Source organism: Phaeodactylum tricornutum, chromosome 14, assembly GCF_000150955.2.
Source record: "Phaeodactylum tricornutum CCAP 1055/1 chromosome 14, whole genome shotgun sequence".
NCBI lineage: Eukaryota > Bacillariophyta > Bacillariophyceae > Surirellales > Neidiaceae > Phaeodactylum > Phaeodactylum tricornutum.
In genome coordinates, this window is record NC_011682.1 from 393,147 (window position 1) to 415,520 (window position 22,374).

The 22,374-nt window shown below is 50.2% G+C and overlaps 9 protein-coding genes across 9 annotated transcripts; 4 read left to right on the forward strand and 5 right to left on the reverse strand.

Moving 5' to 3' along the window:
- Positions 1-49: 49 nt before the first annotated feature.
- PHATRDRAFT_37916 (predicted protein) lies at positions 50-3,175 on the reverse strand (the record flags this gene model as incomplete). Its single annotated transcript, XM_002182023.1, has 1 exon — positions 50-3,175. One exon carries the CDS (start codon positions 3,173-3,175, stop codon positions 50-52), a length of 3,126 nt encoding a protein of 1,041 aa, XP_002182059.1.
- Positions 3,176-3,599: 424 nt separating this feature from the next.
- Positions 3,600-4,685, forward strand: PHATRDRAFT_47649 (predicted protein). Its single transcript, XM_002181864.1, has one exon. The coding sequence runs from the start codon at positions 3,651-3,653 to the stop codon at positions 4,560-4,562; it is 912 nt and encodes a 303-aa protein (XP_002181900.1). The 5' UTR covers positions 3,600-3,650; the 3' UTR covers positions 4,563-4,685.
- Positions 4,686-5,249: 564 nt separating this feature from the next.
- PHATRDRAFT_37918 (predicted protein) lies at positions 5,250-5,984 on the forward strand (the record flags this gene model as incomplete). Its single annotated transcript, XM_002181865.1, has 1 exon — positions 5,250-5,984. One exon carries the CDS (start codon positions 5,250-5,252, stop codon positions 5,982-5,984), a length of 735 nt encoding a protein of 244 aa, XP_002181901.1.
- A 77-nt stretch (positions 5,985-6,061) lies between these two features.
- On the reverse strand, positions 6,062-12,932 carry PHATRDRAFT_47650 (predicted protein; the record flags this gene model as incomplete). Its single annotated transcript, XM_002182024.1, has 5 exons — positions 6,062-7,517; positions 7,747-7,807; positions 9,500-11,429; positions 11,595-12,627; positions 12,818-12,932. The coding sequence occupies 5 exons, from the start codon at positions 12,930-12,932 to the stop codon at positions 6,103-6,105; spliced, it is 4,554 nt and encodes a 1,517-aa protein (XP_002182060.1). The 3' UTR covers positions 6,062-6,102.
- Positions 12,933-13,323: 391 nt separating this feature from the next.
- Positions 13,324-14,511, reverse strand: PHATRDRAFT_14177 (predicted protein; the record flags this gene model as incomplete). The annotated part of the gene is made up of 2 exons (XM_002182025.1): positions 13,324-14,174; positions 14,250-14,511. Coding segments are annotated over 2 exons (1,113 nt in total), but the record flags the coding sequence as incomplete, so codon positions are not given.
- A 2,933-nt stretch (positions 14,512-17,444) lies between these two features.
- On the forward strand, positions 17,445-17,612 carry PHATRDRAFT_14251 (predicted protein; the record flags this gene model as incomplete). The annotated part of the gene is made up of 1 exon (XM_002181866.1): positions 17,445-17,612. A coding segment is annotated over one exon (168 nt), but the record flags the coding sequence as incomplete, so codon positions are not given.
- A 220-nt stretch (positions 17,613-17,832) lies between these two features.
- On the reverse strand, positions 17,833-18,906 carry PHATRDRAFT_14230 (predicted protein; the record flags this gene model as incomplete). Its single annotated transcript, XM_002182026.1, has 1 exon — positions 17,833-18,906. The coding sequence occupies one exon, from the start codon at positions 18,904-18,906 to the stop codon at positions 17,833-17,835; it is 1,074 nt and encodes a 357-aa protein (XP_002182062.1).
- A 530-nt stretch (positions 18,907-19,436) lies between these two features.
- Positions 19,437-19,994, reverse strand: PHATRDRAFT_37922 (predicted protein; the record flags this gene model as incomplete). Its single annotated transcript, XM_002182027.1, has 1 exon — positions 19,437-19,994. One exon carries the CDS (start codon positions 19,992-19,994, stop codon positions 19,437-19,439), a length of 558 nt encoding a protein of 185 aa, XP_002182063.1.
- Positions 19,995-21,175: 1,181 nt separating this feature from the next.
- On the forward strand, positions 21,176-22,371 carry PHATRDRAFT_47653 (predicted protein; the record flags this gene model as incomplete). The annotated part of the gene is made up of 5 exons (XM_002181867.1): positions 21,176-21,466; positions 21,643-21,754; positions 21,826-21,927; positions 22,025-22,184; positions 22,264-22,371. Coding segments are annotated over exons 1-5 (696 nt in total), but the record flags the coding sequence as incomplete, so codon positions are not given.
- Positions 22,372-22,374: the final 3 nt, after the last annotated feature.

Here is a 22,374-nt window from a genome sequence, read left to right on the forward strand (position 1 = left end):
AATTTACAAGTCTAGCCGACGACAAGTCGCGTCGATTGCGGTTTACAAACTACCCAACGAGACCGGCACGCACCGCGTAAAACACATCCAATACCAAGCTCAAGTCGTCGGAGCCAACATTTAGCAACGTTTTGAAATAATCGTACAAAAAGAACTGCAGCCCAATGACAAGGAAGAAAAATGTAGCACGTGCAGGAAAACCGACGTAAAGATTCGCAATTCCGCCGGGCTGTGCTATCAACTCCCTGACAACATCCCTCCAGTCTGGCTCCTCTACCGATGCGGAAGTTTCTGTTCCATTGCGATTGCCACTAGCTGATGTCTTTGTCAAAATCAAATCGGCTGGATGCGAGACAACAGCACCTGCGATACCTGCCACAGCGCCAGCCAGCGCCGATACTATCAATCCAATAGGGCCCGTTCCAACCTGAATAGGCAACGCGCCATCACTGGACTGTGTGTTCAAGAAGGTAATTACCGTTCCAGTAATAAAGTCAAATGTCAAAAACTTGACGACCGCGAACGGGAGTTCACGACTGACGGTGGGTGCAAAACCAGCCCATAAAGGCAGGATATCCCTCGCTTTTAAGTTGCGCAATTCAAATTCTTGATGACCTCCATGTTGTTTACGATTGAGACCGAAAGAGTTTGATGTTTTTTGTCTTGGTCTTGACTTTTCGGCGATGAAATCCTCCAAAACCTTTGTCCAACCCACCGATTCTATTAGACCCATACTCCTTACACGCAAGACCTCAAAGGGCGCGGCAGCGGCTGCTGTCACAACGGTCGCCAGGGAAGCAGCCGCTAAAAGCGCAACAACATCCAAACCAATTTCATCCGTTCCAGAACCGGCAATGAAAAATGCAGTGAACGAACGACGAAATAATTCAGTGGCGCCAAAACCGAGTGAGCCAAATACCAAGGAAGCAAGAAAGGTAATGTCAGCACTTTGAAACAAGGCTAAAGGGCCTCGTAACTCGATGAGACTTGATATCAAATCGAGTGTTCCTAGCTTTATTTGTCCGTCCGTTTCTTGAGGAGCAACAGCAGCAGTGGCATTGATTTCCGCTTTGTTGCTAGACAGCATATGTTCGTGCGCGTCTTGGTGATCAGGAGAAATCCCTTTTCGGAGAGCCCGAGCTCTCGCAAAAGAGAGTAATTCGTTATCGTTTTGCAATTGCTGCTTGGTCTTGATCAACTCCAGCGGATTCAAAGCTGTGCGTACCAACACTGTGCAGACGGCGCCGCTTAAAGCAAGACGAGCGTATTCGCTAGCTTTCAAGGCCACAGCCCCTTTTGTAACTGGAACACGACCGACGCCTCCAAATACCGGGTCACATGCACGGTATCTCGGTGACAAGTTCGGAACGGACTGTGGAATGCGTGCCAGGGAAGGTATGGCGTAGATTCCATATTTGTATCTTTCGGGTCGAATTGAAGGGGGTAGCATTTCGAGTGGATCTCTTTGAAGACGATCGAGTAATGCATTGTCCACACCTTTGCTCTCGGGCATACGATCGATAGAATAGGCAACGCTGCCATCCGAGAATTTCATTTCGGCCACTTCTAGTCGTAAAGGTTCGATTTCTGCTGGTTTCTTCATTCGCATCTCTGGCTGTTCCTGCACTGCCAGAAACCAGTCGGGATTCCCATCCGGCGGGGTAATTGTAATTTGTGGTACTTCGGTCTTGACATATCCGTTTCCACCACGGACAACCTTCGCACCGACTATTTCGTACTCAAGTTCAGCAACAGCCTTCGCTCGCTGACCCGATTCTCCTTTACTTTTAAGTCTGGGAGGTTCAATTTTGACTTTGGGAGGAGCCTGCTTTCGACCACCGTAACCCCATCCCGGATCCAAAAGAATGACAGATTCGACTCTGCCACTCCGATCTATAATAGCAGTAGCTTGACACAAGCGTAGATAGCCGCTTTGCACTACGGTCACCTGGGGCGCCGATGTATAACCTTCACCACCGTCAATCACAGAAATGCGCAAAACACGTGATGTCGGCTTGAGAACGGGTCTTAATTCAGCCGGTACGTAGCTGTCGCCTAACGCCGGTGGTTCATCGATAGTAACAATGGGTGGCTCCTCGATTGAGTAGCCACCGCCCCGTCGGCTACTCGTCCGCGAGTCCGCCTCGTTGACTGGCCAATGAGTTGGTTTGACGATCCGAATCTCAGAAATTGTTGCATTGTCCGATTCACCAAGCAAAGCTAGGATTTCATTACTTGGTTGAAGCCTTGGGGAGGATATAAAAGAAAACAGAATAGCAAGATGCCGTTTGGCGGCAACAGATGTATAGCGAGCTTTCAACAGAGTGTACAAATTGAGTATCCCTTTTTTTGCGCTGTCTACCTTTTCTTTGGGTGTCTTTTCGTCGGAAAGTTTCGGTCGACCAAAAAGGAGTTCTTTTAAGTAGTTTTCTTCTTGTTGTGGTTGCGCGGAGGGTGCTGGCCGCGCCGCTGAAATTCCAGCCTTGGCAGCGGACAGTGACGAATAGCTACCGTAGGGACCAACAAAATAATCAGCCAAACCAACTTCGACACTTTCTGCAAACTCGGCTAAAGTGTTGTCGGCAAATGCCTCGTCCGAGCCAGAGCGAGGTTCCCAAGAATCGGCAAAACCTTGTTGGAGCCACCAGGCGTGTGCTGATGGATCAAAATTCAATAAAAATCGCGCAAGGTACACAATAAAGCGAGTTTCGTATACTGTTTGGAGCGCTTGTCCAGGTTGGAGTTGTTGGCGGCGACTACCAGAAACAGGAATACCACGCGCAGCCGCACTCCCACCAGAAAGCATTTCGGATTTGGGACTGAACAGTGCTCCCGTAGACTTGTCGAGTTCGGCGATTCCCGCTGAGGCGGCCATTGGGATAGCCAACGAAGCCAAGCCTAAGGCTTGCATGGCTTTCCGCCGAGACTGATGTGTGCTTGAGTGTCTCGTCGTTGTGAGTTCTTGTGCATCCTGGTCGTCTTCGAGCTTTCCGGTAAGGTCTCCGAAAATTCTAAAATCTCTTTTGCATGTTGTTTTCGTGGACGATGGAGAATCAAAGACCAACCGATTCGAATGCAATTTTGATGGCAGGGCGAGAAAGGAGTCTATGAGCCGACTCCGGAGACAAACGCTTAGAGCCAGCGGGATGGCATGGGATATCCTTCTCCGTTTCATACTTCAAAAGGCGTTTTTCTGTAAATTATGCATAGGAAGAAAAAGATTCGGCAAGTGAACGAACGAATGAATGGGTGGTGATTCAGGCATGTTTTTATCGCACGGCATGAAACACTTCACATGCACACATCATCGTTGATTTTTTGTTTGGGAATCGCGAACGTAAAATCCTCACGATGAGTCACCTTTTTTCCTACGGTAAGGACAGAATTCATGAATAGGTACCGTCACGACTGACTATGAAATTCGAATGATATTTCAGGCGGCTGCACTTCATAAATAGCTTCGCAACGGCTGTCGAACACAAGTAATTGTAACTAAGTAACTGGAAACGCGTTCATTTTGCCTTGTCCTCCGATCTTTTGATCTGGACTGACAGTGATGTCAACATGATTGTGGCATTCGCCAACAAATCTGCGGCTACCTTGTAGACAATTTCCAGTACTCTCAATTATTTTAAACCGAAACATATCTTATGTCGTCGAAGATGAGGGTTGTACTGTCGAATAAGAGCCTTTGGACGTTTCTCAAGGGTGTGGTGCTACTGATTGTGAGCTCCTTTTTTTCTTTTACAAGTGGTTTTTCTTTCGAGCTTACAAGTCGTCGCCAGGCTCTAGGATGGATGAGCGGTGCCACTACAGCTAGCTTTTTTAGAGGCAATGATAGATTCGCCAATGCCCTGGAAGAGCTCCCTGCTAGTTTCGATGTCGACTCCTACTTGAAATCTGGCTTCGTTTTGAATCCCATGGGCGTTTCAGGACAGGCGGGCAAATCACGTCCCGAAACAGGTGTATTGCTGCGCGATGGTAGCGAGGTATCCCGAGATCCTCGTACCGGTGAAATTCTGGCGGAAATTATTCTGACGACCATCTCCGGCGAAAAAGTTCCTGTTCTCGCGTCGTACTCGTCGACTTGGCCCTTGGCGACGGGTAGTGTCTTTGACGTTGAATGCCGCGATTTAAAAACGGGCGACACGGCATTCTTGGCGGTTTCGTCCAGCACAGGAGGCAAATCAATTTCGGAGCTCAAAGACTCTTTTTTCACCAACAATTTGTTTGCTCCGAAGGGACGTTTTTCGAGCTATGGCCAACCGACCGATATCAAAGTTCGTAAAAACAGTGTCACAGGTGCCTACCGTGTGCTGGATTTGAGTTTTTCCACCCTTTCGCAGAGTACCCAGACTGAGATCCCTCGTCGTGCTCGGTTAATTGCTACTATCCCGGAAGGTACAAATCAAGCCGTAATGTTGATAGGCTCAGCGGCCGACTTGCGATGGCGGAAGGGATCTGAAAAGGAAATTGAACAAGTTATTAATTCGTTCCGAGCCATTCCAGCTCCCCAGACCAATATGAAAGTTCGCGCAAAAGAACGTCGTAACCAAGGGTAATTTGCGTCGCTTTAGATTTCTACACCGACACTCTGACCCCAGGCAGAAGCCACATGCATGCACTTGGACGAAGAACGTATTCACAGTCAAGCTAATTTAAGTTTAGCATATACTTACTACAGCCGTCAAGTTTCCCGCTTGGCAAATACTTCAGCGGTAGACATAGCCCATGTGGATCCGGTTCGATAGTTCTATTGCCATCAAAGCTGGTAAGGGGAGGAAACTGGCTGACTGTGACTAGTTTACTATTATGACTGACAGTGACTGTGAAAATCACTCCAAGACTAGCGTCATTCTTTCCACTCTCAACAAGAAACACCGGGTCTGACTCTTTTGTTATACATACAGCCAGTCAGCAAAAGGATAACCGGTACTGATTCAACCGGCTGGCGCAAAATTATCATCGAAATTGTATGATATCATGTCGCTACCGACATCCATGTTGACAGCTCACTGACAGTGACACATGGAAATTGACCGTCGCCGTCGCATTATATATTCTGCTGACTCTGATTTCAGAGTCAATTTCAAACGTTGGCATGTTCTCTCGATACCGTCACTGTCAATCAGCTTACTCAGTAGGAGACACGACTTGACAGTAAGTCAAAACGACTTCACTCTCACAACTTGTAGTCATAAAATATTCGTCAGAAGGATTCACAGTACAGCAAAAAATAAGATTACAGGATGGCCAAGCTTACTTCGATCGCCCTCTGCGCCATGCTCACCTCTTCGTCGGCCTTCACTCCAACCTTTTCAAGTCCCAAGCAATACACATGCTTGCGGATGTCTGATTTGCCAAGACAAGCAATTCCGGACAGCATTTACATGCAGATTGCGATGGAAATACCATCGAAGAATGGACATACCGCAACTGGCTTCCCAAATCTGCAAGAGCAAGTCATACCGCAACAAGTGCATCCCGTCGAATCGGACCGTGTTTCGTTATCAGCCCAACCTTTACGGCAAAAATCCAAACCGACCTTGCCTAAGAAAATGACAGCGAAACACGGAGATGGTTTATTCTCTCCGCTTGTAAAACTTTTCAAGGCCGCTTTGGGCGACGACCGTCTAAACAAGATAAGAGCTAAGGCGATTGCAACACACTCTGAAGTTATCGCCTCATTTGTCGAAACAGCTGAATCTGCCTCAGGTGAAGCAGTCTTGGATACTCTTTTTGCTTTATCGGACAAGAACGGCGATGGGCACATCGACGAAGGTGAGCTCAAAGAAGCTCTTCGAACCCTGGGCTTTGCGTGGATCGAGGAAAAGCAAGCGAAGGGCATTCTAAGCCGAGCAGATAAGGATAAAAAGGGGTACATTACAAAAGATGAATGGAAGGCCGAAGCTCCAAAGACGCTCCGGACAAACCTTACCAAGCTTGCAAAGAAGAACGGCGGTGACCTGGGTTTTCTTGTGTAGTTGATTCAATGGTCGGAACTATGGAATCAAATGTACAGAATCAATTTATCATAGTAGATCATATATATACACACATTATCGAACAAACACACTTAACAGAGCTGCTTTACCGTGTTGCTCAGACGTTTATCTGGGCAGGAATTTCTTCGTATCCATGACGACGATGACGATACCATTTGATTGCTGCAAAGCCTATGACAGCCAACGCAACGATACCGAACACACCTCCGATTTTAACTTTCGAATTCGATGTGGGCTCGGATACACGTGTAGGATGGGCTTTGGCGGCAATGTCAATACTGCGTGCGTTCATCACAATCTGTTTTGCCGAGATGGTTGTGGCTATTGCTAAATTTTTGTCACCTCCGCGGCATCTAAAGCTCCAAGAGCAGTCATTCGAGAGGCAATCCGAGTCTTCGTTGCAGGTTGCACCGTCACCTAAACGAGCTTCACAAATTGGAGGAGCCCAGCCTTCGCATCGTCCCGATTTACAATCCGAGTTCACGCTGCACCCGCACTCGTTATCTATGAGACCTTCCATATTCGTGCATACAAAGTGCCAAGTGCAGTGGTCAGACTCACAATCCGAATCTTCGTCACAAGGCTGGCAAGAGCCGAGTTTGGGAACGCAAATGCCTGAGTCGCACCGTCCAGTCTCGGGGCAGTCCATATCCTCGTCGCACTGGGTTCCCACACAACGAGCCCACGACAGACCGGTCTCCTTTACACATTCACCTGTCTCACATTCTTTGGCTTCGGTACACAGTGAGTTCGGCAAGTATCCTGTTGTACGAACAGGATATGTTCCCTTCTCTGCATAGTACTCCATAATAGCAACGATGCGGTCCAAGTAGCCCGGATATTTAGATCCTTCTGCACCAATCATACTGTGAGCTTCGAAACCCTTCACGTTCAGAGGTCCAAAAAAGTCTTGAGCGTCCAATCCAATGTAGGCAACGCCCGAGTTGTCCCCACTAATCATAATCATATGCCCAAAAGAATCAGCGCCTAGACCGGGCGCGAAAGGAATAGGGTCGTACACTATTCCAAAGCTCAACAATTCGGAATCTTTGCTATTGACGTAGCGATACCAGCGCTCACTTGTGATAGCTGCACACGGAGCATCAATTGTAGGCGGCTGTCCAAATGTGATAACATAGGGATTGAGATCTGCCAATGCAACACCAGCAACAGCTGCCACAGCTCCACCCTGAGAATGACCGGTCAAAACGACGCATTCATCCTTGTTCTTGCATGCGGAAGCGCACGAGCGGAGGGACTTTATGAGCATATCTTTGTAGGTGGTGTCGTAGGCTTGAAAAAATCCACGACGGGTTGAGCAACATCGCTCCTGAGAGCCAGTTGTGGTACAAATGTCTTCATTGCCTAAAATGAGATTCTGCTTCCAATCCTCCTTCGTCAAGGTTGTTCCTCGAAAAGCTGCAAAGCAGTATCCGTCTTTGGACGCAATCAGAGCTTGGTCAGGCTCATCGATGAACACTTCCAGAATGTCGAACCCCGTGCCGTTGGGTTCTGGCAGGTAAGCGAGAGCAGAAAGCTCCGCTGAAGTCCTTATTGAAGAACACAAAACGACGATGAAGATCACAGTTGAGGAAAACGATGAACTACGAAGATTATGAGTCTACATTGTACTCTTGGATATTCGTAGGGACTGTGGGGCTGTGATTCGTTGTGTGTGGGACGGAAGCGACTTGGCGTTTAGCAGTAGGCGATTGAACTTCTGGTGAGACGTTGTCCTTACTAGGAGTTGGATCAACACACCCTCGCTGCAAATGAGAAGTTGCTTTGTCATTGGTGGGTGACTGTTCGAGAAGGTAGTGCGAGCGCATTTTGCGATGATGTGCGGGAGAATGATGCTTGGAGAAATAGTCGGCCAAATTTGTGAGGCCGGGTCGCCAGTAAATAATAAACTGTTTTTGCTCGACGCGGTCTTTAACCCAATAGAAACGCATGTCAATGGCTTTAGAACGTCGTTGCTTGATGGTTTCGTTGGCAATCCCGGAGGCACAGGCGTTATCGGTTTGGATAGGCGTAGGTGGCTGTGTGTGGCCAAGTTCGTCGAGAGTGACCCGGAAAGCGGTGGCGTCCTTGGCGTTGTAAAAGAGGGCACCGAGTTCTGCTTCGGTGGCTGACGAGAGAACCACGGACATGATGGAGCTATGCGTGTGAATGGCGCCATTATTTGGAGGGTCCGGAGCAGTCGGAGCGGGAGCAGCATTGGGATCGTTGGGTCGACGGCTGAGGAAAAAGTGACCTGCAGCACGCGAACGGGCTTTCGACTCGGAAAGGTATGACGCGTCACTATGAATGTGTAAACACATGTCGCTAGCCCGAAACCGTACCGTAGCGTGTGGGTGAGTGGCACAGTAGTCAAGTAAATGTTCGGCAGCGTGAAGGGTCGCTTGGGTTGCAGTTGACTGTGCCGAGGCCAGAGTGCCGAGAGCCACGAGAATGGTCGAGTCGACAGCCCTAGCGTAATAAAGTAGGGTTCCGATGATTTCTTGCAGGTGGGTCTTGTCGGATGCATTGAGAGGTTCAGTGGTATCAGGGACTGGTGTGAGTTGAGTTGCAACGCCATAAGTTGGAGGGGTCCAAGGGTGAGGCGCATGTTGAGGCGTAACAGGGGGCGAGCGTTGAAAGCGGGTTAGGGCTTGGTCGATGTAGTCGGGCATGGACATGTCGAGGGTTCGACGCTCATAATCCCAAGTAAGTGTAAGTCCGAGATAACGAGTGCCGTCCCAGTCAATGGTGATGGTGTAAAGCGCTTGGAGAGTGTCGATAAGGTGTTGAGCGTGTTCGGTGCCAGTGTATTTCACTCCAAAGTCGTCCACAACTAGGGTAAACTGAATAGGGCGCGTGACGTGTCGAAATAGGCCAGCGGTATGCTTCGTCTTAACGTAGCCGTGTGCAGCAAGGTGTTCAACAAGACGGTCGTGGGCGAGAATACCGGCTTGGGGAAGGCCGTACATACCTTTGCGAATTTCGACGGTAACAGAGTTGTTGTGAATGAGTGGAGCTAACTGGTAATGAGCCATGATGGTGGGAGGGATATCGGGAACCGGGATGCGCATGTATTCGTACCGAGCCATGGGGGTGCCAAGATAGAAATCCTTGATGTCAATGCACATGAATTTGGCGGCGGGCGTGGAGAGGACACTATTGAAGAGGATCTTGGCGGTGGTGATGTCAGCAGTTGGGGTGCTAACCTTTCCGGGGTATTGAACTAAGTTGCCACCAACGGTGAACCGGATGCGCTTGGGTTCCGCCTTTTGAGGGCGAATGCTGGCTACGATGCGCAAGTAGGTGGCCTTGCGACCGGGAGGAAGGGCAGTATGCGCGATGAAGTGCATGGTTTGGCTGCCAGTGGTGCTGTGGGGTGGGTTACCTTGGGTGAGCCTGCCAATTTCGTTAGCTGCGGCGTGAATCCAATCAGGAGCGTCAGGGCCGGAGCGCAGGTGGCGATATTCCAATGAGGCGCCGGTGGCGGGGTCGACAACAGCGTTGGCGGAGGCCGGGACAAGAAAGGGCCGGGTGCGGGTGTTGTGTGGATGCGCCGGTACTAGGGTTGGGGTTGCCGGTTGTTTGCGTGCTTTGCGGCGGCGACGGCCTGGGTTACCGGTGCGAGAGTGATAGGTGGCCATGGTGGGCACCCTCGGAAGTGCTGGGGCCGGAATGGGCACCCTCGGAAGTGCCGGGGCATGTTCGGCCGTGACAAGAGGAACGGCAAAACGGACCTGAGCAAGGGGAGTTGCGGGGGCAGGGGGACGGACCGGAGGCACGGGAGCGGGTGCAGGGACATCGTCGGTCGGGGTGGCCACGGTGGCAAAGAGGGTGGCAAGATCTGTGAGTGCCTGGTGCTGGGTGGCATCGAGGGGGGCGAACGGAGACGAAGGGGAAGGATTCTGGAGGGCATGGACTAGGTCGCGGGCGGCGGCCAGGGCGCGGTCGGTGGACGAAGCTGCGGGCATGGGAATGCGGGTCGGGAACCAGGAAAGGGTGTCAGCAACGCGTTCGGCACGTGTTTCTGTGACCCAGACGCGGTGGCAACGGTAATGGTGCAGGGCGGGGCCAAGGTACCAACCTTCAACAGCATGGGGGGCCCAAGTTTCGCGGACGGACGGCTTGACATGAACTAAGACGCGAGTGCCAGGTGGAGCAAGCGGGGTGCGGTTGTAGTCGAAAGCACCATGAAGCTGGGCGTGGGCGGACAGCTTAGGATTGATGCGGGAGCGACGAAGAAGATTGAGGGTGATAAGGGCCTGTGGGAGGAGGCGGTCCCAAAGGTGCAATGGAAAATCCGGGTTAGTGGTGCATAGGCCAGCGATAAAGTGGTTCTTGAAGGTGCGGATGGCCCGTTCGGCTGCATTACGACGGTGTAGATGGGGGGGTGCCAGCTGAAAGTCAACGTGCTCTGAGGTCATGAAGGACTGGAGGGCGGCAGAGGCTTCGTTGTCAAGCCGCTGGAGTTGGGGACGGAGGCCTCGCTGGGTGAAAAGAGCATGAGCGCGTTTATAAGCGGCCAGAATCTCGGGGCCGGACTTGTTCTTCATGAGTTCGACGTGGATAGCGTTGCTGTCGTAATCATAAAGAACAAGCATGTCGTTGTGGCCTGAACTTGAAGGAGTGAGGAAACGGCCAGGTTGGTCCGTGTATATTTGGCCGGTGACGCGCTGGTGAGCAGCAAAGACATGGTGCGTGCGTGTGACGGGGTGGGCGTCGGGAGGGTCAAGGTCGGGCACAGCGGCGGCAGGGGGTGCCGTCGTGATGGGGGAACCGACAGGGGGAAGCTTGGTGGATCGAAGGTTTGCGCGTTGTTGGTCGAGGTGGCCCTTGACCATGGCGGGGGAACGAGGTGGATACTTGCGGACCTGGCGGGAGGAAAGTTCAGGAAAGGTTGCAAGATGGCCGGAGTCGAGGGCCTGGCACCATGTGGAGATCGCCGGGGAGAAGAGCGAGGCATGAACAAAAGCGATGCGGTCAGCGAGGGGAGTGTTGGGAACTAGAGCGTGGGCTGTGGCAGGAGGCTTGGCAGGGGTAAGATCAAGGTGCCAGAGGCCGGTAGTGGGTGCACGAGTGCCGGAGAGGAGTAGTGTAGTGTCGCGGTGGATCTCGAGGCGAGTGGCTGAGAAAGTGGCAGTGCAGCCGTCGTCACAAAGTTGTCCAATCGAAATGAGTGGGTGCGAGGTAAGCCCGGGGAAGATGTGGGCCTGGCAAGCAGAAGGGGAGAAGCCAGGGAGGGCCAGGGTGGCAATGTGGCTTGAGCGGAGGACGGCGCCGTTAGGGACACGGACGGCAAGGCTGGGGCGTGCAGGAAGTTTGTGGGTGTGGGGGCAGTTGACGGTGATGTAATGGCCGGTGCAACCGGTGTCGGCAATGGCCGAGGTATGGGAACTAGGCGGGGAGGGGGCTACAGATGAATTAAGACTAGTAATATGATTTAAATAATCGGTATTACTAGAGTTAACCATCGGCGTAGCCGTCCCTCTTTCCTATTCAGGGGGCTTGGGAGCGGTCCAAACCTTGGTGGATCCGCCGAGAGTGTTGGTGGCGGTCGCGTCGTCGCGATGGCCAGGGGCCTTGTTCTTGCACGTGGCGCTCGTATGGCGTCGGTTCTTGCTGGTCCCATGGGTCCAGCAATAGGTCATATCCGGAGAGGAGACGGAAGTCTGTGACACAGAGAGCGCGGAGAAGGGAAGGCTGAGGGTGTCGGAAACCGTGGCTGGAGTCAGAGAGGGGGTTGCAGCGAGAACGTTGGCATAGCCGAGGGAACCAGTGGTGGCCGTAAGGCGCCGGTCGTCGTCGGCAAGGGAAAAGTGCTGCTGAAAGTTGGCAAGGGTGTGAGAAGCAAGGGGTAATTTGCGCCATTCTTTGCAGTCGAGGAGGAGCAGGCCAGAGTGCGCGATGACTTCATAGCCGGCTCGTACGGCGGCAGCTTCGGAGATGGGGTCGTTACCGTCGACGGAGAAGGCGATGGCCTCGTCGAGCTGGAGAAAAACGGATTCAATCGGTTCTGTTGTATTCCACGGGGTGAACATTGACTGGAAATTTTTCTGGAGCTCAGCGGGCTTGATTGTACCGTATTTGGTCCAGAGGTGCGAAAGCAAGTCAAGGCACGTGACGTTGCTGAACTCGAACATGGGATGCGCGAGGGCGCGTACGTAGATGCGGGGAATCGCATCGAGAAGCTGTTGGCGGAGAGCGTTGTTAACAGCGACATAAAGGTTGTAAATGTCAGCGTCGCGTTGGTGAACGCGGTTATTCTCGGTGATTTGGGGTTGCGTGGCGCCGGGGGGCGGATTGGCAGGGGGAGCGACGGGAATGACGAACGGGACGTCGCTGATGTCGGCGTACGCGAGAGCGGTGAGGGTTAAGGCCATGTGGCCGTGGGCGCCGCCACCGTTGAGCGTGGGGATGGCGGCTGCGTTGGTCATGAGCTGACGTTGGGCATGTTTGATGGTCGCGTAAGTCGGTGGGACGGTGAGGGTGGCAATCGGATCCAGGACTTTGTGAGGAAAGTCGCTCAGTTTGAAGTGAGCAGAGGTCGACATCGGGACCGAAGAGATGGCGGATGGGCGGTAGGGCAGGGCTGGGAGCGTAAAGACGGTGGGGTTGCTTCGTAGTTCTATTGAAGAACACAAAACGACGATGAAGATCACAGTTGAGGAAAACGATGAACTACGAAGATTATGAGTCTACATTGTACTCTTGGATATTCGTAGGGACTGTGGGGCTGTGATTCGTTGTGTGTGGGACGGAAGCGACTTGGCGTTTAGCAGTAGGCGATTGAACTTCTGGTGAGACGTTGTCCTTACTAGGAGTTGGATCAACAGTCCTGGTGAGTGTCAAAACCTTCTCACTTAAAACTACTGCAGCCGATGCAGTTCCAAAACAACCTATGAGCACGGACATCGCCAAGAAAAATCTCATGGTTTATCCGATGTCAAGACTCTTTCGAGATGTTGATACAAAAGCAGGATGCACTTTTCAAATCCGAACAAAATGACACCATGCGATCTTCTTTTTACAGGATTTACACGTAAAACACGTTTGCGAACGAATATCGCCGAAGTGGCGCTAATTCACTTACCTGCATTTGAAAGGGCTATATTGCTTTGCAAGCCAATGAACGCTAGCCGACGCACTAACATAAACAATTTTATGGTTAGTTTTACGAGGTGGACTAGAGATCCCGCATCATTGACATTGATAGCCTGCTGATCTAACCTCTAAACAGTCTGCGAGAATCGTAAGGTTCTATCATTGTAGGCTAAAATTGCCGCTAACTATTTACATTTCTGAGTTCCGGTACCTGTAAATTCTATTCCATATCGAACCCAACCCCCGACATAGTAATCGCTGTCTTCAGTCGGTCAAAGAGCTCTTTCTTGGATGCGTACAGGGGCAGGTCGATCCTGTTAAAACAAGTATGGGCCTTGGGATAATAGTTGCAACTGTCCACACCGTGAATAGTAAATTTCTTGATATTTCCGTCAATTCCCTGAAGCACTGCAAATCCTCGAGATGGCACACCGGATGTTCCGGTAACAAACTGTAGGAGCCGAGCACGCATTTCTTGATCAAAATCTTCCTTCATTATTTCCCAAAACCATGTAACTACTTCGCTACTGCAGCCCTTTCCTTCGAACATACCAGAATATAGTGTATTCTGCTGCCAGTCCACCATGTCAATTTCGGGGAGCCCACAGAGAATAAGTTCAAGTTCGTTCGCGTCAAATACAGTTAACGCTGGTTCTGGGATTATGTCGAAAAAGCCCAGTAGCAACTCGGTAACTTGTGGCTTGATGCGACCTAGCATACGATACTGTAGATTCGCCTCCAGATACTGAGCAAGATTCTCGTTGGTCACTTCCTTGAGAGCCCCGCCTTCCACAAGATCGACTTCGGTGCGAACGCCCAAGCTTTCTTCTGTTGCAGTAAAATCAAGGCACATCAACGAAACGTCTTCCATTTTGGTGAGTTTCTTGAGGGATTGATAGTATTCTTCGTCTTGTGATTGGATATCTTCGAAAGTGATAGGCCACCCTAAAAGGTGCTTGTAAAGAGTCCGAACCATGTGACCCTTGACTACTTGCCGATCAAAGAGCGCCCTTCCAAGAATGCGACCAAGAAAGCGAAAGTAAATAAAGTGGTCCTCCGGGCATGACATACCTACACAGGAATAAAAGAAGATTGATGAGTGACACGAGCCAATGCAAAGTCAACTCCCTGTAATGGAATACATACCGCTCGACGGGTTGATATTCATACACATTTGATTGTTGACGGAAGACAACCACAACCCGAAATCGGGATCGTATATTTGTTCCGTTACGAGCTGAAACCACTCGCGCGAAACACCGCCTACGTCCATACCCGGCTCTCCCAAAAACTCCACCCTCCACCGTTTGCGCAAATCGTCCCGTCCCAAACTCATGACAGCATCTACGCTGTCCAGCAATAAGTGCTTCCGCCGGACAACAATCTTGACGTGGCCGTCTTCCCAGGCCGACGTGAGTTGGGTGCAAATACCTTGAAACCATTCTGTCTTTTGTGACAGAGCCTTGCCTTGTGTATCAGCAATGTCGGCATAGGACAGCAATGGCCGGCCGTTAACGAGTAGGCGACTATCAACAACGGCTTCGTTGGCGGGGACGAGTTCCACTTTGCCGGTTCGCATCCGGGCATCGTTCCCTTCCAGGTAGGTAACGCTGCGCACATAAGCGGATCGTCGGAAGTCGAATCGCTCCATCCCGTCCACGTCGACAATGTTGGAAGCACTGTCGGATTTCTCATCCAGTCGAACCCACTGGAACTTCAAGTCTGTGACCCGGATCGTCCTCCTCCACCCTCCTTTCTCGGATTCGTACGACAGTTCAATCTGTCCCACTACTTGAGAAACGGGCAATTGAAACCGAATTTTCCGCCCCGCCGAGACATTGGGAGGACAAGTAACCAGTACGCGTTGTCCATTGGCCACCAGCGCAAACGGTTGCCCGGGCTGTACCCCTGGGGGGACCGACACTTCAAAGACTTGCGTTTTGGGTGCGGCCTCGGGTTCCTCCCGGACGGTGGGCGGTACAATCCGGACTTTCATGTTCGGGCCGGCCGATTGCGGGCACGTGACCATGAATTTCTGACCACCAACATTAACAGTAAACTGCATACCGGGATATATATTCGCTGGAATGGTCACCAAGAATGTTTGTGCCGTCCCGCCCGAAGCTTCCGCTTGCTGATTGACTTTAGCAACTTCTGGATTCATGGGCACGTGACCTCCAGACATAAAAATCGCCGATTGGGCGTCTGCCGTTCCGGGCTCTAACGTGGGTGCCGTGAGGGGCGCCATTTTCAACGGAACGTGATGTGTGACGGGTTCCGGGGGTAAGGTAATCTGCAAGGAATGGCCCGGTTGCGACGTTGGGGGGCACCGAACCCGCACACGCCGGGGACCAGCGTGAACCGTAAACTCGGCTCCGGGACGGACCCCTTGAGGAACTGTGACGCGGTAGACCTGAGCGGGTCCGGTAGCGGTCCGTGAGACTTGGTAAGCTCCTGGACGAGTCGTAGTTGTTGAGGATGAAGGTGTAGTCGTAGAATTGGTGTCACCGTTGTTCCCGGAAGCTCCCGGGTCTACCGCCACAGTCGTAGCACCAGAGGACGATTCCAGAGCCGCAGTAGCTGTATTGGAAGCACGATTGGCGGCAGCATCCACCTGGCTTCCCCGCAGGACTACGTTGGACGCGGAAGGTGCCGCCAGCGGAGAGGGGGTATGGCGGCTCACTGCCGATCCGGACTGGACCAAGTCCTGTGCCGTACGGGGCGGAAGCGTCGGTCGTGATCCCACTACGGGTGGCATGGAAGCCGACTGCCAGGTCGCCGCAACCCGTTGGCCGGGATATGTGAAACGTGCGCTCGCATTGGAGCCCGATACATTGGTGGGGACGGGATTGCTACTACTGCTATTAGCATTGATGTTGGTGTTGCTGCCGGAGCTCGTACGCGGCCTATTGGCGCCTCCCATGATGCGAAAGAGCGGCATCGATGTTTGAATTTCTTTCTATTTGTGTAAAGTAGTCGTCGGAGGGAACAGCGTGCACTCGGATCAAAGAGACTCCTACAGTGAAAAAAAGAGGTTTGCGCTCGCGGTTGGAAATTGCAGCAAAACTCCGTGTAAAGTTATTTTCAAAGCCGGCTTGAGGACTCTTGCTTCGCTCGTTCGTTCGTAAACTGCCCGACCAGAACACGTTGTTGGATCAACCGAGAGCGTTCACTTTAGTCGTGGGGTCTGGCCGTGTACAGTTTTGGTTCTTACGTGTCGCCGTGAATACGAGTCGAGTCGGATTGTGTCAGCTGTCAAGATCCAACGGTGACTATCTACTACCTGTAGCAGTAAAATCAGGGGGAGTTGACGGAGGATTGGCTTTCTGTGGTTCGAAACTCCTAACTCTTCGGCGCTTCATTCTCAAGTGATTGGTTGCATTTTATCTATTTTTCGTCTGTGAGGTAAGAAAAGGAGAGAGTTGGATGCCGGAGACCAAATGCCCATTCCCTTCCTCGGTCTTTCGGGGAAATACAAATTTGGAATCGTATATCATCACACGACTCCCGAATGGGTCTCACCCGTTGGCCCAGCCCTTTTCTTCTGTCCATCGTCTGGAGGGCCGCATCCCGGAAACTGACTGACTGTTGAGTTATGGAGGGGGAAGGGACATGTCCAACTGTCTTGATTGCCAAAATGTAGTCTGGAATTGGTTGCTCTCTCTAATCCCGCTACACCAATCAAAATAGTAAATACTGTAAGACAACTCAACTCGAAGATCCCTTCCACGTGACCAACATATGTCTGCTTTACTACCGTGTTTATGTAGGTCTACTTGTTTTACACGCTTTGCACGCTTTAGGAAATTGATTGAAATAACACAAATGCACGCGAGTTCACTCTAAATTGTAATCGCTATGTGATTTGTTCGCGGGGTTGCATGCTATTTGGGCTGCTCACAGCGAGGTTACCAATTGACATTGAAGGGCCGACTAGCTAGCTAGCTAGCTAGCTAGCAATAGCCAAACGGACAGAACTCATGCTTTGAAGTTTTAGGTAGTTCGATGTCTCTCGCGAGGCTCTTGGGTCAGCAATTTCCATATTCCTCACTAGAGATAGGGTTGAACGAGTTGTCTCTTACGTCCAGAGAATGAGTTGTTCGAGTTCACTTGGACGGACAAATGAACTACAAACGTGCTTTGTGCTGATCTGTCTGACCTGTGTGATTTTACGTTGACGGTACGCGACTACTACTCTTTGAGGCGCATCCGTGGCAGTCAGCGGTCTTCTGCGAACATTGACTGTGATTGCTGAGATCAATCGTTTTCTTGAATTCGGTTTGTGCGTAAATTGTTCTTTTTGCATGCTTATCGGTTCTTGTGTTTGATTGACAAGAAATCATGAGCCAATTTATTCAACGTGTCGCCAACTACATTGCAAATGAAGTCCTCATCAAGGGACTTGCAAATTCGAAAACGTTTCAACGTTTTGCTATTCGAACAGATCATAACCTGCAAAATTTGCACAAGACCGGAACTGAGCACTTCGAAAAGGCCTTTGAAGACATTGCCAAAACGCAAGTGAGAGGCTCGTCGAGTAGCGCACGTGGACCACCACAGGCTCCCCTACGAGGCTTCCCCGGTTTCGTCTCGGCTTTCTTCAAAGAAATTCGCAGAGATTTGACGGGAAAATGACTCGGTTTAAGTCATATATGTTAAGCGAACAAATAGAGAGAATTTTACTCAGGAAAGCTCAATTTTCTTGGCATAATTTCAATCCTACAGAAAACTATGCTACCTTTTCCGCCGTAGCAATTTCTTGACTCACTTTCACCCAAGATTCTAACAGCGAGCTTGCTTTGCCGGATTCGAGAGTTGCACGAGCGAGGTCACATCCGTCTTCGATGGACTTTGCCAAACCGAAAACGTAGCAACCGACCCCAGCGTTCAAGACAATAGAATCTCTCTTTGCGTCGGTATGTCCTCCACCCAACAGTACATCTCGAAACTTTTGAGCGTTCTCTTCAGGCCCACCACCCTTTAGGTCAGCCAGTTCGCATCGCGCAATGCCAATACTCAAGGGATCGAACTCAAATTCCCGTTCTTCGTAGATACGGGGCTCACCCGGAGCCGCAATGTTCTTAATTTCTAGAATGGTCGAGGGTCCCAGGGGGCTAATTTCGTCCAGTCCCAGCCCATGGATAACTACCGCATGATCCACACGCCCAACTTCTTTTAAGGCGCCCGCCATAAGTGACAGGAGCTCAGGGTGAAAGACTCCGATGACAGCGTGCTGTGCGCCAGCCGCGTTTGTCATGGGTCCGAGAATATTGAAACACGTTCTCACACCCAACTTTTTGCGAATTGGTGCCACATACTTCATCGACGGGTGGTTGACCGGGGCAAACATGAAGGCCATACGGACGGCATCGACACATTTTACAACCTGCTCGGGTGTCAGGTCAACTTTGACACCCAGAGCCTCCAGTACGTCTGCTGATCCACACGCTGACGACACGGAACGATTCCCCGCCTTGGCCACAATACAACCACAGGCGGCCGCGAGCACCACTGATGCCGTGCTAATGTTGATTGTATCGGCTCCATCACCTCCTGTACCGACAATGTCCAAAAGTTTCCGATTTCCAAGATCAACTGCGTTGCAGGCTTTGTTCATAGCCCGAACCATACCAGCAATCTCGGAAGGCGTTTCACCCCGGGCACGCAACAAAGTCAAGAGCGACCCGACCTGAACTTCATCGGCTCCTTGTAAAATCTCAGAAAATGCTGCTTCGGTTTCATCTGCTGTCAGTGGACGCGTACCTTGTATTAAGATTTCGATGTATGGCTTAAGCGACGCCATTCTAACCAAAAGGTAACGGCGGTACGTGGTGGTAGAAGGGCCTCTGGTCGATGGCACCGTAAACGCAAGGGAAGGACGATAGCAAGACCAAAAGACGACTGCTGTACACAAACGATACAACATTACATCCGCGACTTGAAGTAGCAAGGTGGTATCCAGCTGGAAAGAATTTTTTCCGTTGGGATCGAATCGTTGACACACTGGAATTGTTTTGTTCTAGTGAATGCTGACTCCACCATCCATTGGCGTCTGTGAGCAAAGAAGATCAACCAGGATGGTCTCGTAACGACGATGGACTTACGGATGGACTCCCCTTTGGCGAAACGACGTCACAGTCAGACGGCGTACGTCTGGTACAAGCAGACAGACGAAACTCGGTTCCCTTTTCGTGGAATAACTTGACGGTTGCAAATTTGTTGACGTGAGCTTCCTTTTTACCGTTAACTTTAGTGCTTTATAGCTCTATCTTGCAAAGAACTAAACACACGCAAGACCGTATTGAAAGTTCCGTCTCACAATCAGTCGTACGCCTAAGTTGAAGTGTCTCTCACTAGAACTATGGCTTCAATCTCGACGGCGATTCCGAGGGGCAAGGCGTTTGTACCAATCGCTGATCGTGCGTGCATCCCTCGCTCTTTCCCAAATACTTCACAAAATAGATCAGAACATCCATTGACTACCTTGTGCTGTTCATGGAAATCATCTGTGGACTGGACGATTCCGAAAAGTTTCACAATCTTCTCAACTCTGTCGAGATCTCCCAATTCGTGTTTCAAAGATGCGATGAGATTCAATCCAACCTGCCGAGCTGCTTGGTAGCCAGCTTGTACATCATAATCTTTTCCAAGAGTTCCCGTATGAAGCGTTCCATCGTCACGAAGCGGCAAATGACCAGAGAGGTACAAGACGTTGTCAACGCGCTGGCACGGCTGATAATTCGCAGCCGCTGTAGGTGCGGGTGGCAATGTCAAGCCCAGTTCACTAATAATATGCTCTGTCTTAACCATATGTCGGTTGACTGGGAAGCTGATGGCACTGGGGGGCGGAGGAGGAACAAACGCTGATAGCGGCAGAGATCCAACTTGCATGGTTTCTGTGTGCGCTCGACGTTGCTGAACGAATCAAACAGATTTACTCCTCGGTGAAGACCCGGATATACCGAATAAATGCTCTTACTAGAGTTGTTAACCAATTTCAAAAGCACATCATCAAAGGTTGATGGAATTGCAATGCTCCTTGCATTTGCTTTTCACTATTTGATATCCAACAAATTGCAGTCTACGCTTGTTTCTGCGAGTTCCTCTTCTACAGTCAACTCTCCAACTACAGGCTTGTTCGAGTTTACATGCAGCGTTTTCTTGTATGAGATATCTGGCGGAGGGACACGACTTTGGGATCCATAGCGATTTTTGCATTCGAGAGAAGCTAAGGTAACAAACCTGAATGAAGTGCAGCTTTACAGAAATTGTGTCATGGATTATGATAACTTCAGACCCGTATTTGTGTTTCACTATAACTGTAAAATCTCTATTTACTGTTAATGTTTAAATTCTACAGGCATGCAATGAGTTCACAAACCGGAAAACAATATTCTCTCTGGTTGATCCGTACATAATTATATAAGTATATGGTATTCTCCTCCTTAGAAATGTTGTATTTTGCAGCTGAGGTGCAAGGCGACAGGAAGACTGCGGCCAAAAAACTCGCTTCATTTGCGTGCATACGCTTAACCGTTGGAATTTATCGTTAAATTCAGATGGAAATATATTGGCTGACACGACAGTGAATTAGAAGTAGAACTTTGTTCTGAAGACTGTTTGGTTCCCTAAAAGTTCCTTCAAGAAAGCGGAGTTTAGCTGATGTGAACGTGAGCAGAATAAAATAATTAACTATGAAGATATGAATATTTCTATATCCCAATTCTTCTCTCTGAGGTTGAGAATCTTACGAATTTCTCTTCAGCTTTCGAAAGAACTCTGGAAATGCAGATGCTCGACGAACTCTGTCAGAGCCAAGGAGACTTCAGAACGATATATTTGATAAATGATACTGTAGGGTGTCAGCGCAAATTGACGCTGTTCTATGTACAAATGTCAAGTGTCTTGTTCTGCACACTGATGTGGTTCACTACATCACGCAAAACAAAGAGGAAGAACTGATTCTTCTTTTCTGAACGGCAGCTGCGCAGTTGACTTTCTCCAATCCCTGCTTCCGTGTAGTGCACTTCCTTTTAAAAATGCTGCCTGCGAAGGTGTCATAAAAGTTGCTGTGCCAAGATCAGTCTTACTTTACATCTAGAATTTCTAGACTTCTTCTTGACATCCACTTTCTCGTGCACTAGCGACCATGGCCGGTAATACTACTGATGGAAAAACCCGAGAGACTTGGCCGTCGCGAACAGCGTTCTACTTTGCAGCTGTTGGGGCTGCAGTGGGATTTGGAAACGTTTGGCGTTTTCCAGCCCTCTCGGTCGAATACGGGGGAGGCGCCTTTTTTATTCCTTACCTTATGGCGTTGTTCCTCATCGGCATTCCTATTTTAATCCTTGAAATAGGCTTCGGTAAGTACATTCACGAACTGTGTGGAAATTGGTACCAGCAGAAACGGCTTTTTGTCGACCGAATGACAGTTAGGCACTAGACGTTCCGTCGAGGTCCTTCCGGTTACTCCTCGAAACGGAAAGCGCCATATCGCCTCTTTTCTAATCACATTTTGCAATTCGAATTCCTTTCATAGGACAATTTTTTCAGTCTGGCGATGTTGGCGTCTTTGGGGGATTTCATCCTCGTCTTCGGGGTGTTGGTGTTGCAAGTGTGGCATGCGGTTTCATGTTGGTTGTTTATTACAGGTACGTGCGGCCCACACACGCACTTTTCAGCGCACTCCGGACGATTCTCACTTTTTTGCCTCATTTTCAAGTATGCTCATTGCGTGGGTTGTCAATGCCTTCTTTGATAGCTTTGGTAATAACGATCCGTGGGGAGCTCCAGACATATCCGGAGAAGAAGCTGTCGAATATTTGTGAGTTTGCAACGACACAAGTGGTCGTCCTGGATAGAGGTCGCGATCATTGCACTTGCTCACAATCACTATTTTGTATGTTATGTCGCATTAACAGTACCAACGTCATCATCGGAGCTGAAACACTTGGCCAAGACGGACGCCCAACACGATTGGTAGGAGCGAATGTTGGATATTCGTTCTTGGTCTGGGTTATCGTCTTTTTTGGTATTGGCTTTGGCGTCCAGTGGACAGGTCGAATTTCATACGTCACAATGGTATGTGAGGATTTCGTATCCCCTCGAAATCCATGGATTTGTAGTTTGACTGATTGACTTGTTCTTGTGTATGGTTTAGGGCCTTCCTGTTATCCTTCTTTTTGTCTTCTTGGGCCGGTCCCTTACTCTCGAAGGCAGCAGCGAAGGAGTCAAGGAGTATATTGGACGCTGGGACGTTAGTGTTCTTACC